The 17,527-nt window shown below is 51.6% G+C and overlaps 1 protein-coding gene across 1 annotated transcript in view; it reads right to left on the bottom strand.

Annotated features, from left to right (window-relative positions):
- LOC144792923 (uncharacterized) overlaps window positions 1-16,519 on the bottom strand; it is a 93,174-nt gene extending 76,655 nt beyond the window's left edge. The window contains exons 1-2 of the mRNA XM_078668124.1: window positions 16,365-16,519; window positions 3,449-3,569 (exon numbers count right to left, since the gene is read on the bottom strand). Of these exons, the coding sequence (XP_078524250.1) occupies window positions 3,449-3,569; window positions 16,365-16,517 (274 nt within the window). The 5' untranslated portion in view covers window positions 16,518-16,519. The remainder of the gene's footprint in view (window positions 1-3,448; window positions 3,570-16,364) is intronic.
- Between the last annotated feature and the right edge of the window lie 1,008 nt (window positions 16,520-17,527).

Below are 17,527 nucleotides of genomic sequence, written 5' to 3'. Positions count from 1 at the left end.
ACTTGGCCCGCAGGGCAGGTTCACCCCTAAACTTTTTGCTTTATGTGTGACCCTGTGTCAGTGATTTTTGGGTCTCTGCGCACTTTCCCCTGGGTCCCAGAGTGAAAGTGCGGGCGTGTAGTATGGCTGGCCTGCCCTCCCATAGGAATGCATGGGGAATGTGTGTGTCCCTGGTAGTTCCTGATGCGTGGGGAGTGCAGGCTCGAGTTTAGTATGTGTAAACTCGTGAGAGTGAATGCTGCGAGATGGTGTATGTGGCATGTATGTGTCTAGAAGGGAAGTGCTACTTCTGGACATTGATGTGCGTGTGCAGTGAGGGTGCTGGAGCGTGATTGGCTGGAGCTGGCTGGCATGCCAGGCTCCAAGAAGTCTGGATGGGTCTGCCCGGTGGTGAGTGTGAGATTAGCATGAGTGATGTGTGGGAGGAGTGTACCTGTGTCCTGGATGGGCTGGGTTTTCCCCACACAATGCTTGCTCCGCCCCCCTGTGGTGTGTCTAACGACCCTAGCCTCCCCAGTGAAAGAAATGGGTGGTTGGGCCATCAAGAGTGCTCCCAAGCCAGCTGCAACTGGTTTTCCCCCCACCCTGCACCTTGAAACAAAGGATTTGTTAGTATAAGAAGGGGCTGTGTCCCCTTAGAAAATGTTCTACTTTTGGATCCTGCCAGAGGGGGCTGTTGCTGCTGCTGGGGCCAGGAGGACCGCCACTTGGACTGTCTCCCTGCCTGGAGACCCAGTGTGCTGGCTCTGGCCCAGCCTTGCCCCCCCTGCCTGCCTCCAGCCCCTGCTGGAGCTTGTGCTGTGCCTACAGCACTGAGAGCGCTGCTCTCTGCCCTTCAGCGCTGGGGAGCGCTGGAATCCCTTGCCTAGCGCTTGAGAGCGCTTTATTTGGCCCTGTGGCGCTTGGGAGCGCCTTTTCTTGGATGCTAGCGCTGCTAGCGCTTTGAGAGCCCAGCCGGTGCCCACCCGGCATTGCCCCGTTTTGGAGATATTGATTTATCACGAGGGAGCCCACTCCTCGGATAATGGGACCCCGCCTGCCTATCTAAAGCGAGCCGCCGTGCTGCCCGCGGCGACCCGGAAGTCCCGCCTCCAGACCCCCAGGGCCGCGCTGCCATTGGCGGCCCCAGAGGAAGTCAGGCGGATTGCTGCGTGACGGGGCCAGGCGGAGAAGAAGTAAAGCAGCCGGCCGCGTCATAGCCCGGCCGCGCTGGGATTGGCCCAGGCGGTCGAGCCCCTCTGCCGCGTCATCGGAGGGGAGGAGCCGAAAGCAGGAAGCAGCCTGCGCCGTCCATCCCGAGGCTCCCGAGCGAAGGGGGAGCCCCGGGGAAAGAAGACAGTCTCGCCACGGCCTGGAGAGTCCCGAGGAGCGGGAGCTCTCCTCCGACTGCTGCCGCCCAGGAGAAAAGACCGGAGTCCCCTACGAACCGCCCGGTAAGTGAAAGAGGGCTGGCGGGGGCTCCGTGACTGTGCAGGGCTCTGGGGGCAGTCCCTATTTGTTCGCCGAGCGGCCCCAGTTGGCAGAGGGCCGCTCCAACGCTTCAGGCGGCATCTTCTTTTCGAGCCAGGAGGCTTAGGGGGCATATTCGTTCTCGGGTCCCCCGTGAGGGACCCCAACAGCCCAGTGAGGCTGCATCTTTTTGTTTTAAAGCCCAGAGGAGGCTCAAGGGGGCATATTCGTTTTGAAAGCCAGAGAGGCTCTGGGGTGCCACAGTCATTTCTCTAGAGCCCAGCGAGGCTCCCACATTGGCCCCACCGTTGTTCTTGAGCCCTGAGAGGCTCCCCCGCCCAGATGTTGTTTCACGAGCCCTGAGAGGCTCAGGGGCATAATTGATATTCAGAGCCCAGTGAGGCTCTTGAGAGACAGTCAGTTGGGCAGAGCCTGCGAGGCTCCAGCGTTGGCCCATTATTGATGATTCAGCTGCCCAGCACTTTGTGGGCAGCTGCCACGTTTAGGCCCTGACATTTGGACACAGGGACAGTCACACGTGGTGACTTGTGAGTTTGGCGCCATTGCAATTGTACTTTTCTTACACCTCTGAATGGGTAGTTTATTCATCATGTGTGGTGCTTTTACACCTCTGAATGTATTGTGATGCATCATGTGTTTCCTTCCTTAGACCCCTACAGGTATAGCGATACTTAGGTGGTTTCCTTCTTGTTAGTACAGGTGGTACTAGCGAGGCCCAGGTTCCTTGTGTGATCTCCTAAGATAGTGAGGATTGCATAGGTGGTGCTCACCTGGTACCAGTAGTGACTGGTTGTGTGTTACAAGTTCTATTTTTTTGTGCTACAGTAATTTTATTCTATGATCTAAGAAGTGCTAAGTTCTAAAAGTGCATACCCTTGACAGTGGTCCAGGTGGCCCTGTCCTGTACATTATCCCTTGTAAATTCTGCCCGTGCCTCTGGCACAGTGTAACAAGATGTGTGTCTTATCTAATGTATGTTTATTATAATACAAAGGCTATTTTTTATATAACCTTCTGTGGAGTTTCCTTTGTGGTGGGCCCTGGGTGTTGTTGCTGGGGTGCGTGCGCAAATACTTAACTTACATCGCCTCCAAGTTTAGCCTTGCTGCTCGCGCTACGTTACCTAGAGGGTGAGCAGGTGTTATCTTGGCGTGTAACTCCCTTGCCCTGACTTGGGAGTGTGGGTCTCTGACTGACTTTGGCGAAAGCCCTGGCCAGCCAGGGATCCCATTTCCAACAGGCGGCAAAATGCCAGTTGGCAAGAATGACGAAGGACAAAGTCTGCACACCCACAAACCAGAATAAGCAAACAATGGTGAGTAACCTCAATTGAACAAAAGTAAGACTGGACAGATAATGAAGGTAGGTTGGTCTACGCCTATTACGGTTACCTAAAAGACTGTATAATGATAACTTAAACAACACCAATAACCCAAAGCGACTTACTGTACAAGTTCTATTAGTTACGCTATATGTCGCCTCTTCAGTCTATGTTATTGCAGAAATGAGATGACTCTTTTTTCAACCTGATGTTTAACTTATTTGATATCTGGCTCTTGCCATCTTGGTGCATTCAGAAATGTAGGCAAACTGTTAAATGTTCAGCACTCTCAAATAATAACGCTATACTTCCTTTTTTGTTGAAATAGTCATCATATTGCAGCTGTCACATAGTGATATGGAATCAAGCAATTTCATAGCATCCATCTACAACTTATAATTAAGGTCACAAGCTTAAATGCTGTACATACTGAATTGTTTGACATGCAATTAGTATACAGCTCCACTGTCTGAAGAAGTCTGAACTAAGTTTAACAAAAACCTTAACTCGAAATATATTCACGCCATTGCTGGATGAATTAATCTGAAATTATTTTATATTTTTAAGGATATATCCAAGACAGAAACTTACACTTAAGAATGTATACATTAATAACAGATTACAAAACCATTAGAATGAGAGACAATGTAATATTACCAAGTGAGATGAGGGCTTGGTGAATTTCCTTCATCACATTCCTGTAAAGTTCCTTCTGCCAATCATGTAAAAGCTTCCACTCTTCTTCAGAAAAATAGGCAGAAACATCATGGAATAGTCCCTGTGTATCGAACAGAAAATGAATCATCACTCACTCAGTACTCTATTCAGTAATATATGGTATTTTATGAAAATATATTCACTTAGAAATTAGTATTTTCCTTATTATTACACCTCATCTGAATCCGATTTCCTACTATTGGCATTAAAACTGGTGAGAGGCCATGAATCCTGTTCAAAAGCAAACTGAGGGTCTACCAGGAATGTAAAGAGACATGTGACATAAGTAGCTCATATACTGTCTTAATAAAATCCTTTATAGCCCGCGGAAAGCATAGTAGCAGGCACCTGACTCTGCATTAGATGTTTAAGAAGTGACTCGTCCGACTCTGTAAGAAGGAAATAGGGGCAATAATATTAAAACTATAGAAGAAGAATTTACAGAATGTCAGGTATTTTACAATTGTACTAACTCTTAAGAGGATTACTACAACCCAGTAGCAGAGCGTAGCCCATTTCTCTCAACCATGAGTCCACACACATGATCTCTAGCACCACTGGGGTGGCAGCGAGCAAGAAAACAGACAGCGAAGACCAAGGATGCAGATAATGGCACTACAAAAAGGAGGCCATTTTGGTACGGCTGGTGAATGCAGAACACTTAACACACAAAAGGCGATGGAAGAAATGTTTGCAATTTATCAAACTACTGGTAAATACTCTGGGTAGCACACCGACCTATTGTTTCACCAGGTGACCTCAGGTTGGACCCAGCCACATGCAAGTCTGTCTTGACCCTGCTCCTCATGGGAACAGTCCAGCCAGCCCGAACTGTCAGGCCAGGTTCTCCCTGAACCGGACCACAAAAAACCCAGGACTAGATTCACCCTGACTGGGGCTCATTGGCCAGGTATAGATTGGTTCCAGTGACACAGTGAGCATGTGACCCACGTCTGCGCTTACCCTGGCCTTTTAGAGTGCTACATCAAACACACACAGGGTGATGAAGACAAACTGTCCTTGTCAGGCAAGTTATCTAGGCCTGTGGGACCCAAGAGCAATTAGGCAATATTTAGGACAAGCATTGCCATTATTCTTCCAATTACTAGAGCCTGGTACTACTGTAAGCTCATCTTGGGGTTTTTACTTTTAGGCATTAAGGAGAACACCAGTCAAGGCTTACCCTTGGAGGTTAGAATCTGGAAGATTGCCACTTTCCGTTAGCAGCTCTATAGCATGCAATGAACTGTCAGGGGACAATATTATCTTTTATTGATGTTAAGAAAGGTACGTAGTAATTTGCAGCAACTTAATTAACTTTGATTATACTCCAGTATATTACTCAGTTACAAAACTATGTTTCAATGATACTACATGCATAAGTCAAGGATACATTATAGCAACACTACTTACAGTGATGAGTGAAACTGACTCTAATCACACAATTCAAAGCTCTATGATTTCCTGAGCTTCTGAGTTCCTAGATTGTGGCTAGTTTTGGGAGATGGCCACAGTCCTTTGATGAGGCTGCACAACACAGGGACCGGGTGAGCCATGAACCAGCACCAACTGTTGAAGCTAGTATCAGGTGCGAGACAGATTTCATTGTTGAGCCACACGCAGGAGGGTCACGGGTTCTTGAGTGTGTTTTGGGGTTTGCAACCGCACAAGAGGAAATACAGTCTCAGGGATACCTTCAGAGTCTCCATCCTGTGGCAAGCTGTATGCCAGAATAGTGTATTCTGAAATATTGTCTGACAAATATTGTGTTTCAAATATTGATTACAAAAATATAGGCCCGCTATGTGCAGATTTTCAATTAACTCAAATGAAGTGATATTTTTGTAGACAATATTTATGTCCGGCGATATTCTAGAAACAATATTATCCCACTGCATGGCATGTTGTCGGTGCAGCGGGACTGTAAACATCATGACTCGTGGTGCCTTGTGTGACATGGAGGACCCGGACTCGGGCCCTCCTGGCCTACCTATTAATGTCTCCCCTTTATACACACAGCATACAGACGCCTGGAAGACGCCTGGAAGACGCCAGCGGACGCTGCCTTTGACCCAGGTATGCAGAAGTCCGACCCATGTTTCTTTAATTGGGCGGAGTTGGAATCGGAGACCGCCCTCCCACTGCCGATAACTCCCAGCCCAAACACAGAACAGGTGTGTCTTACACCCGGAGGAAGAGAGGGAGAGAGTCGGAGCGAGGACGGAGAGGAAGCAGAGGACTGGAGACGGAGTCGAGAGGACGACTGGTGGAAGCCGGAGCAGGGTCGGGAAGACCGAACGGAAGAGGAGGCAAGAGGAGAGCCGAGTACGGAGAGGAGGACGGAGACCTACAGAGAAGGAGAGCGGAGCCCGGGAAGAGGACGAGACGGAGACCGAGACTCCAACGACAAGCCGGGAGGCCAACGGGACGGCGCAGCGCCCAGCCACACTTCCCGAGAAGTGTGGCTAGAACAGGTACGGGCTCGCTTCACGGGCTGGGCGGGACGGAGGTGGAGCAAGCCACCTTGAGGCACCCTCGGCACCCCTATCTTAAGAACATACCCCCCTCTCTCACTCACCGGCACTGAGATAGGGTTGTTTCGTAATTTGCACGTGTGCTTCCTCACTACCCCTTCCTTTACTATCCTCAAGAGGGTCGCGCCCTAACGCAGGTGTCTTTTCTTTCTCGGGGCCTGCTGAACCAACGCGGACCACGGCGGGAGTTCGGCCTACGACTCCCAGGAGACACCGGGAGCGAAGACTGAGTGCAGCGAGGAGCACGGCTGAGGAGAACAACGACCCCCTTCCCTTCTACCGCCTACCAGTGCAGAAAGACGCCTTTGTAAAACAATAAAACCCTCATTGCCAAGCACCCCAGCGTCCGTGAGCCTCTTTGAGAACCCAGGGGCAGTCCCACAAGTGGTGGAGAATGCGGGCATAGAGGAAGCCATCCAGGACACAAGGATGGAGGAAATGATACAGGCGCTCATAAAAGGACAGGAACAATTGGGATGGGCTGTGGAGCAACAGCTCGCCTCCGCCCAGCTGGACAGAGATACGTTTAGAAACACAGTGGTGACCAGGCTAGATGGGCTACCGCAGACAGGCGCTCCTGTCCTCACCCAGCCCAGAGAGACCCGTCCACATCCCACCCCCTCGGGGATCTCCCTGCAAAAATATGTAACAGGGGAAGACCCGGACTCGTTCCTGACGAACTTTGAGAGGGTGGCTCTAGCATGCGGATGGCCCTTGGAAAAGTGGCCGTTTTTTCTCGCCCCCCTGTTAACAGGAGAGGCCCAGGCGGCTTACCAGGTCGCTAACAGCACCGGACAGACGCCGTATGGACAGATCAAAGAGATCATCCTTGATCATTTAGGTTTGGACGCAGAGGCATACCGGGTGCGCTTTCGCAAAGAACGAGGGCTCCCCGGTGACAATCCTAAAACGCTGTTTTATAGGTTGAAGACCGCCGCCGACAAGTGGCTCAATCCCTTGACCAGCACCAAAGAAGAGATAATGGACAGGATATATCTCGAGCAATTCCTCGAGGCCCTTCCTTACGGGACACAGAGGTGGCTGAGACAACATTCCAACTTGTCCACCAAACAGGCGATGGAAATGGCCACTACTTTCTTTAGAGCACAACCCCGCCTGCATAACACCGAACCAGAGAAGGCTGTCAAACCATCCCTCCGGCCGGAACGTCGGCCTCGAGGCCCACCCGGTCTCCCTCCTCCACGTTCCGCTCCCCCGGAGGTACCATCGTTTCGGGGTCTTCAATGCTTTGAGTGCGGGGCGTGGGGTCACATCGCCCGCGCCCCCAAAAACGGCCTCAGGAAGAACCAATGGACGTCGGGTACATACCAAAGGCAGTCATGTACACAGCCGAACTCGGAGGATCCTACCACGTAAGTGTCAAGGTCAACGGAACGTTAGTCAGTGCGCTCCTTGATTCGGGGTGTAAGCAATCCGTTATACAGGGATGTTTCGTGAGACCCCTCCAGATAATGCCAGATGCAACGGTGTTTATCAAGTGTGTACACGGGGACGTAAAAGGGTACCCTGGGGCCTATGTACCCATAGACATAGAAGGACAATCCCCTCTCGTAGCGAAGGTTGGGGTGTTGAATGCCCTTCCAGAACGTCTCATTTTAGGAACCGACAACCCTCATTTCCTGGATGTGTTCAGGGGCCGGTTGTTAGAGGAGAAGAGTCCCATAACCCCTCCCGTTCCGGCTCTGCTCTCCCCTGACCCTTGGGAAGGCGACAGGAGCTTCAGATTCGCCCAAGCCAACGACACCAACCTCTTCAACGCTTGGGAACAAGCGCATGCAGACCAAACCAACCCCCATCCTAGTTATCCTCGCTTCCTGATCAAAGACGACCTGCTATATCGACAAGCAAAACAGGAAGACCCTCTTCAGCTTCTCGTCCCTACTTGTTTCAGGGACCAAATAATGTTCTACGCACACACGCACTTGTTGGCAGGACACACAGGCAGCGAGAAAACCACCCAGAATGTGCTGCGCAGCTTTTATTGGCCAGGCGTGTACCAGGACGTAAAAACCCACTGTCAAACGTGCGACATTTGCCAGCGCAAGAACATACAAAGGCCACCGGCGGTACCCTTACAACCTCTTCCTATCATCGGAACACCCTTCGAGAGAGTAGGCATGGACCTCATAGGACCTCTACCAAAAACAAGGAGGGGGCACCAATACGCGCTAGTGATAGTCGATTACGCAACCCGCTTCCCAGAAGCCTTTCCCCTGAAAGACCCCACCTCGAGGAGCATAGCAGAGAAGTTCATGGAGCTATTTTCAAGGGTGGGTTTCCCTAAAGAGGTCCTAACGGATCAAGGGACTCCGTTCATGTCTCGAGTCATGAAAGAGGTATGCCAACTCCTAGGCCTCCACCAGATCCGGACGTCGGTTTATCATCCACAAACCGACGGACTGGTGGAGCGCTATAATGGGACCTTAAAATCGGTGCTGAAGAAAATGCTCGCAGTAAACGGAAGCGACTGGGACTTGTTGTTACCTTTGGCCCTCTACGTCATCAGAGGTCAGAAACAAAGCAGTTTGGGATGTTCCTCCTTCGAGATGCTGTACGGCAGACAGCCCAGGAGTCTTCTGGACATGACGAAAGAGGTGTGGGAGGTAGAATCCTCGGGAGAAACCCGGACCTTGCTAGAATATAGCCAAAACCTCAAAAATAAACTGGGGAAGATACGAGAACTGGCCTTTACCCAGCTGGAAGACAAACAAAAGCAACAACAAAGACAGTACGACAAGGGCAAGAAATGGAGGAGTCTGGCCGTCGGTGATTGGGCTCTGGTGTTGCTTCCGTCACCCACCAAGAAGTTCCAGAACGAATGGCAAGGACCCTACAAGGTGTTGAAGACGATAGGGAAAACGACATACCGGCTACAGCTACGGGGTAGGAAAACGCAGATATTCCACATAAACAACATGAAGAAGTGGTTAGGCTTGCCACCCGGGACCTCCCACCTCTCAGCCCTTTCAGCCCCCGTCTCAGCGACTACGGTGGGAGAGATAGTGATCAACGACGATCTGCTCCAAAAAGAAAACGAGGAACTACAACAAGTCCTACGTCCCTTCGAGAACATATTTTCCGATCTTCCAGGGACGACCCAAATGACAGAACACCGAATAGAGACTCAGGAGGGCGTCACGGTGAAGCAACGGCCCTACAGAATCCCAGCAGCAAAAAGGGCGGCGATAAGTAAAGAAGTGAAGGAGATGCTAAGACTAGGGGTGATCCGCCCGTCAAGAAGCGAATGGTCGTCGCCCATAGTGATGGTGCCCAAACCGGATGGCAGTAGCCGGTTTTGCATGGATTTCAGGGCATTGAACGCTGTGTCGTCCTGCGATTCCTACCCAATACCCCGGACCGATGAGCTCATCGAAAAACTAGGAGACGCAAAGTATATCAGCACCCTAGACCTAACGAAAGGTTACTGGCAGGTCCCCCTAAGGGAAAAAGACCGAAAGAAAACAGCTTTCGCCACGCCTGATGGCCTTTACGAATTTAATGTACTTCCCTTCGGCCTTCATGGGGCACCTGCCACCTTCCAAAGACTGATGAACGAGGTATTGAGAGACCACCAGGGGTATAGTTCAGCCTACCTGGACGACATCACTATATTCAGTCTGTCCTGGGACGAACATCTACGCCATCTACGGATCGTTCTTCAACAACTCAGTAAGGCAGGGCTGCACATCAACTCGAGGAAATCCAGACTCGGATTTCAAAAGGTCAAGTATTTGGGGTACGTACTAGTGCATGGAGTCATAGAACCCCAGCACGAAAAAGTCAGGGCCATAGCCGATACGCCCTATCCCAGGAGCCAGAAGGAGATGAGAGCCTTTCTTGGTCTAGTGGGCTATTACCGGCGGTTCATCCCTTCCTTTTACGGCATAGCAGCTCCTTTGACAGACACCCTAAAAAAACAAACCCCAAGCCCGGATTTCCGGAACCCCACTCCGGCTATGTGGAATGCCTTTCAGACCTTGAAGAGGATCATTACGACGACTCCAGTCCTTGCCTCCCCCGATTTCTCAAAGACTTTTGTGTTACACACGGATGCTTCAGACTACGGTATAGGCGCCGTGCTGTCTCAGGAGACAGGGGCCGGAGGGGAACAGCCCTTACTCTATATCAGCCGAAAACTGTTCCCCAGGGAGGTGAGGTACCCCACGATCGAAAAGGAGTGTCTCGCAGGTAGATGGGCTGTCGAGAAACTGAGGTATTACCTGGAGGGGCATCACTTCATTCTATATACCGACCATGCGCCACTATTGTGGATGAGTCGTAACAAGTCGAACAATCCTAGGGTCATGAGGTGGTTCCTGGCCCTTCAACCTTTTCGTTTCCAGGTCCGACACAGAAAGGGGAAGGACATCACCACCGCGGACTATCTGTCCCGTTATCCTCTCCCCGAACGGGAGAATCCTAGGGGGGAGGTGTGTGACATGGAGGACCCGGACTCGGGCCCTCCTGGCCTACCTATTAATGTCTCCCCTTTGTACACACAGCATACAGACGCCTGGAAGACGCCAGCGGACGCTGCCTTTGACCCAGGTATGCAGAAGTCCGACCCATGTTTCTTTAATTGGGCGGAGTTGGAATCGGAGACCGCCCTCCCACTGCCGATAACTCCCAGCCCAAACACAGCACAGGTGTGTCTTACACCCGGAGCAAGAGAGGGAGAGAGTCGGAGCGAGGACAGAGAGGAAGCAGAGGACTGGAGACGGAGTCGAGAGGACGAATGGTGGAAGCCGGAGCAGGGTCGGGAAGACCGAACGGAAGAGGAGGCAAGAGGAGAGCCGAGTACGGAGAGGAGGACGGAGACCTACAGAGAAGGAGAGCGGAGCCCGGGAAGAGGACGAGACGGAGACCGAGACTCCAACGACAAGCCGGGAGGCCAACGGGACGGCGCAGCGCCCAGCCACACTTCCCGAGAAGTGTGGCTAGAACAGGTACGGGCTCGCTTCACGGGCTGGGCGGGACGGAGGTGGAGCAAGCCACCTTGAGGCACCCTCGGCACCCCTATCTTAAGAACATACCCCCCCCCCCCCTCTCACTCACCGGCACTGAGATAGGGTTGTTTCGTAATTTGCACGCGTGCTTCCTCACTACCCCTTCCTTTACTATCCTCAAGAGGGTCGCGCCCTAACGCAGGTGTCTTTTCTTTCTCGGGGGCCTGCTGAACCAACGCGGACCACGGCGGGAGTTCGGCCTACGACTCCCAGGAGACACCGGGAGCGGAGACTGAGTGCAGCGAGGAGCACGGCTGAGGAGAACAACGACCCCCTTCCCTTCTACCGCCTACCAGTGCAGAAAGACGCCTTTGTAAAACAATAAAACCCTCATTGCCAAGCACCCCAGCGTCCGTGAGCCTCTTTGAGAACCCAGGGGCAGTCCCACACTTGGCACTCACGTTAGTATCACAGCGCATAAAGTATAACATTTTGCAGAACGAACTCCAAAAACCAGTTAAAGGTCATCATGAAAGAATACTAACAGAGCAGAATAAATATCCTTTACCATTTTCTAAAATCAAAGGAAAGTCTCGGCCTTTCTTAGTTGAAAGGGAGTTTGCCTCAGAGAGTTAGGCCTAGAGCCCTGGGGTATCCACTCCCATCTTGGTCAATTATACCTTGGAAATTTGAAAAAGAAAGTTATTTGTAATGGTCTACCAGTGAGGACACAGGTAGACCAAGCAAGATTGCAGCAGAAATGAAAAAACGTATACCTCAAGCAGAGGCACTTAAATTGAATGCTCAATGTCTAGCAAATGTAAATTGCTCTGTGTTTCTGAAACGGTCAAACTTTTTCAGTTGACAGGCAACATGTAATGCAGCATTCTGACTTTTCTGCAATTTTACCGGCACACATGTAGGCAGTCCAATGTAGAGACTTTTACAATACTGTGAGAAGGCATGAGGAGAGAACAATTATGCATGTTGTTCTTTTTGAAAGGCAGGTCTTAATAAATACAGCACAAAATAACCTGAACTACTCACTGTATTTATATGGGTATTCACAGATATATGTGGATGCAAAAAAGAGCAAAGACTTGGCCTTGGATACATGGCCTGAGTTCTGCATACATCTTGGCAGGCAAAAAAGAGCCATCACACCATGTTTTAGTCCTTCCTCTTCGTGGTAAAAATAAAGAGAGACCGCAACAGTGCAGACACAGACAAGTCCTCGCGCTCCATCAACTCCACTCATGGGAGACCCAGAGAGGCCTCAGCAGGGAGAAAAGGCATTTCAGAACAGCTCACAGGCTCTTGGTTGGACTGAGCAGAGGTCACAGGGCTCTGGTCTTGGAAGGCTTGATTCCTCAAGCTTCTTGCTATAACATTCAGGATTGCTGGACTCAGGCTCTGCTCACCATCTTCAGGATTCAGTACCAGAGTTTGTTCCTGGAGAATATTCGGTACCAAGGGAGACCAAGATTCTGCCTTTGGCGCCAGCCTTCCTCTACACAAGTGTGCAGAGCTTTTTTTATGTAAAAGGTGAACGCTGGATACCACAAATAGATCATCTTATATCCAATATAGTGGCACCTGGGCAATACCCAAGAAACCACTAATATTCAGTGTTAGGAGGAAGGGTGAGAATCAGTACAACATGCATTTCATTTGAGTGGTGAGGCAGCCATCGAGGTCGGCCATTGAAATAGAGTCATCCTATTCATTCGTTTTTCGAAAGGAAGTTGTGTACACAAGATGCCGTCATGCTCCTGTTCACGTTATCTTGCGGCAAGCAAAAGGTCCAACAGTGACAGGGGGTCACTCTTAAGCTCACTCGTCGAGTCCTGTCAGTCGCCTACATAAAAGGCAATATAAGGGATTCACCCTGGACACCAAGTTCATGCTCAACTAACACATTGCCAACCAAGACGGCCTGATGCCAGCTCTATCCAGTGAATAAAAATGAAACCATTCATCCAGGAAAGTGACTTCAGAACTGCTTTTTTAAACCAGGTACCTGGCCCCAGGTCCACAGCCTCCCCATGAAAAGAAATGACAACATTCCAATGCCCCTCCCCCTTTCAGGTCACACCATGTGTCACCAAGACTCTTAAGAAATATGATCACATCTCTCACCCTGAGGGAAGTGCACTGGCTCGCTTGCTGACCTGCATTATTCTCTAACTCAGCTGCATCATCTACAAAGGCATGGGCCCGCCGCTATCACTCTGACAAGCTCAGCAAAAGAAGGCAAGCTCTTTCTCTACTTCCACATCTAGGATAAGGAACAACATCCCTGTGTCCATAGGGAGTGCTCCAACCCTGCATCAATGTATGAAATAACTGAAAACACATCATTTGTTTTTGCAGTTTTATACAGAGGGAACTCACCCCGCAGGCATTGAAGCCCTTTACCTGAGCCCCAGTTACACGGCCCATCTCCCTGCTCCCGTTCCCGGCAAAGGTAATCGAAAAAATCGTCAACAAGCAACTGGCCCGCCACCTGGAAGACAACAACATCCTGGACCCATCCCAATCCGAATTCAGACTAAACCACAGCACCGAGACAGCCCTCATCGCTGCCACAGACGACATCAGGCACCAACTAGACAACGGCCAAACATCAACCCTCATCCTCCTGGACCTGTCGGCCGCCTTCGACACGACGACACGATCCAAGAGAAGGTCCTTGACTGGACCACGTCCTTCCTCTCCGGCAGAACCCAGAGAATCCGCCTCCCACCCTTCCGATCCGAAGCCACCGACATAATCTGCGGCGTCCCCCAAGGCTCATCCCTCAGCCCGACGCTGTTCAACGTCTACATGGCCCCCCTCGCACAAGTGGCCCGCCAACACGACATCAACATCATCTCCTACGCCGACGACACCCAGCTCCTCCTCTCCCTCACCAAGCATCCACACACCGCCAAAACCAACCTCCACGAGGGAATGAAGGCCGTCGCCGACTGGATGAGGAGCAGCCGTCCGAAGCTGAACTCGGACAAGACAAAGGTCCTCATCCTCTGACCCACCCCCTCAGCCTGGGACGACTGCTGGTGGCCGACCACACTGGGAACAGCACCGACCATGTACGCAACCTAGGATTCATTCTCGACTCGACCCTCTCCATGTTTAAGCAGGTCAACGCCGTCTCCTCCTCCTGCTACAACACCCTTCGCATGCTCCGCAGGATCTACAAGGGGATCCCTACCGAAACCAGAAGGACGGTGACACGGGCCCTAGTCAGCAGCAGACTGGACTACGGCAATGCACTCTACACAGGAATCCCAGCCAAACACCTATGACGACTACAACGCATCCAAAACGCCTTCGCCCGACTAATCGTCAACGTCCCCCGCCGCATCCACATCACCCCCACCTGAGAGACCTACACTGGCTCCCCGTCGACAAGAGGATCACCTTCAAGCTCCTCACCCACGCACACAAAGCACTCCACAACGCCGGGCCAACGTACCTCAACAGACTCAGCTTCCACAACCCGACCCGCCAGCTCCGCTCCGCCAGCCTCGCCCTCACCGCCGTCCCCTGCATCCAACGAACAACATCCGGTGGCAGAACCTTCTCCCACCTCGCCGCCAAGACCTGGAACACCCTTCCTACCCACCTACGGCAGACCGAAGGCCTAATCGCCTTCAGAAGACTCCTCAAGCCCTGGCTCTTCGAGCAGTAGCGCCACCCCCTCCCCTCAGCGCCTTGGGACCCTCACTGGTAAGTAGCGCGCTTTAGAAGTACTCTGATTGATTGATTGACAAGGTCACACCGTGCACAGGAGCCGTCCACCTCCAGACTCAGAGCCGGGCTCCTCATCCACCCCTCTCTGGCCGGCTGGGCCTTGGCCTTTGACCCTCTGCAGAGCCCGCTGCCCAGGGCTGGGTCCAGGGGAGACAAATGCTACACATATAACTGTGACAGATGTAAGCACACATCCAAGCTACACTTTGAGACTACAGGGCGCTGGAGTGAAGACTCTCGGCTGCCTCTGCTGGTCGTGGTGTTGTTGTGGCCTCCCTGGGAGACATGTTTAGACATAAACAGAATAATGCTGGCAGCTGCTGCCCCCTCCCAGGTGCACGAGGGACATGTATGTATATGTGTGTGTGTGTGTGTGCAGCTGCCCTCCTCTCCCAGGTGCACAAGGGACATGTATGTGTGTGTGTGTGTGTTTGTAGCTGTGCTGCCCTCCCCTCTCAGGTGCACGAGGGACATGTATGTGTGTGTGTGTGTGTGTGTGTGTGTGTGTGTGTGTCTGTCTGTCTCCCCTCCCCTCCCCTCCCCTCCCAGGTGCACGAGGGACATGTATGTATATGTGTGTGTGTGTGTGTGTGCAGCTGCCCTCCTCTCCCAGGGGCACGAGGGACATGTATGTATGTGTGTGTGTGTGTGTTTGTAGCTGTGCTGCCCTCCCCTCTCAGGTGCACGAGGGACATGTGTATGTATGTATGTATGCATGTGTGTGTGTGTGTGTGTGTAGCTGTTCTCCCCTCCCCTCCCCTCCCAGGTGCACGAGGGACATGTATGTGTATGTATGTGTGTGTGTGTGTGTGTGTGTCTGTCTGTCTGTCTCCCCTCCCCTCTCAGGTGCACGAGGGACATGTATGTGTATGTGTGTATGTGTGTATGTGTGTCTGTCTGTCTGTCTGTCTGTCTGTCTCCCCTCCCCTCTCAGGTGCACGAGGGACATGTATGTGTATGTGTGTATGTGTGTATGTGTGTGTGTGTGTCTGTCTGTCTCCCCTCCCCTCCCCTCCCAGGTGCACGAGGGACATGTATGTATATGTGTGTGTGTGTGTGTGTGTGTGCAGCTGCCCTCCTCTCCCAGGGGCACGAGGGACATGTATGTGTGTGTGTGTGTGTTTGTAGCTGTGCTGCCCTCCCCTCTCAGGTGCACGAGGGACATGTGTATGTATGTATGTATGCATGTGTGTGTGTGTGTGTGTGTAGCTGTTCTCCCCTCCCCTCCCCTCCCCGGTGCACGAGGGACATGTATGTGTATGTATGTGTGTGTGTGTGTGTGTCTGTCTGTCTGTCTCCCCTCCCCTCTCAGGTGCACGAGGGACATGTATGTGTATGTGTGTATGTGTGTGTGTGTGTGTCTGTCTGTCTGTCTCCCTTCCTCTCCCAGGTGCTCGAGGGACATGTATGTATATGTGTGTGTGTGTGTGTGTGTGTGTGTGTGTGTGTGTGTCTGTCTGTCTGTCTGTCTCCCCTCCCCTCTCAGGTGCACGAGGGACATGTATGTGTGTGTATGTATGTGTCTGTCTGTCTGTCCACCCCTCCCCTCCTCTCCCAGGTGCTCGAGGGCAGCAGCTGCGGCTCAGGGCTTAGCCTCACCTCCCCTGGCTCCGGCCGCGGCATTCCTTCGGAGAGCGGCGCTCGTGCCCTCCAGGGCTCCGGGTTGAAGTCCGAATCTAAAGCCGAAGAGACCCGGACAAGAGCCCCAAGTGACAGAAGTCTGCCAACAACACCCTCGTGTGTACTGCGCATGCGCAGACATGGAGTCACCTCGAGCCAAGGCGTGAAACGCGCACTGCGCATGCGCAGACACGGAATCACCTCGAGCCAAGGTGTGACACGCGTACTGCACATGCGCAGATACGGAGTCACCTCAAACGAAGGTGTAACGTGCGCAACGCGCATGCGCGCATGAGGACTCCTCTTTCCATGAACCTTTTCAGCCACGGAAGTGATGCAGCTACTGCGCAGGCGTAATACCGTCAAACGCATCATCAACAAAGCACGTAGTGAGCATGCGCAGCAAAAAACCCCGGCCAATAGATACCATTTGCGCATGCGCAAAATAGAAATCTTGCTCGTCTTCCGGGGCAGAGGTTACACTACGTCAGAGCTCAGACACAGCTCCTTTGCTCTGCACAGAGGATGCTGATGGTGCAGCTCCAACATGGATGTACGTATGTATGCATGTATGTATGTGTATGTATGTATGAGTGTATGTATGTATGTATGTATGTGTGTGTTTGTAGTGTATGTGTATGTGTATGTGTGTGTGTATGTGTGTGTGTGTGTATGTATGTGTGTATGTATGTATGTATGTATCATAGCTGCCAAGGTTTCAAATCGCTGTGTGTGACATTTTCAAAATTTCAGTGTCATTATGAGTGACATTTCAACCACTATGAGTGACACTTTGTCACAAGCAAAATTAAGCAACGAAGACCAAGGAAATACATAAATATTAAACATTACACCCATTTGAGCAACCACAAACACTAAGAAGATCTTAGAACTACAGCAAACCACCAGAAATGGAAGGGCACGAGAGGGTTACTCGCAGCCTAGGGGTCACAGCCCAGCCGCTGGCTGTAGTTTCTTAAAAAAAAAAGACACACACTGACTCCCTGGCACCGTGCAAATGTCAAATGAGAAGGGCTTCACAGCCCGCCAATTAACGATTATTATTATAAAAGGCTCTAATGTCGGCCGTCGGTGCGCCTATTTCTGTAAGTCTAAGAAACGCTTGTTACACTCCCTTTCGT

Source organism: Lissotriton helveticus, chromosome 11 (assembly GCF_964261635.1).
Source record: "Lissotriton helveticus chromosome 11, aLisHel1.1, whole genome shotgun sequence".
NCBI lineage: Eukaryota > Metazoa > Chordata > Amphibia > Caudata > Salamandridae > Lissotriton > Lissotriton helveticus.
Note: the sequence above shows the minus strand (reverse complement) of the source record. Positions and strands in the feature narration are given on the sequence as shown.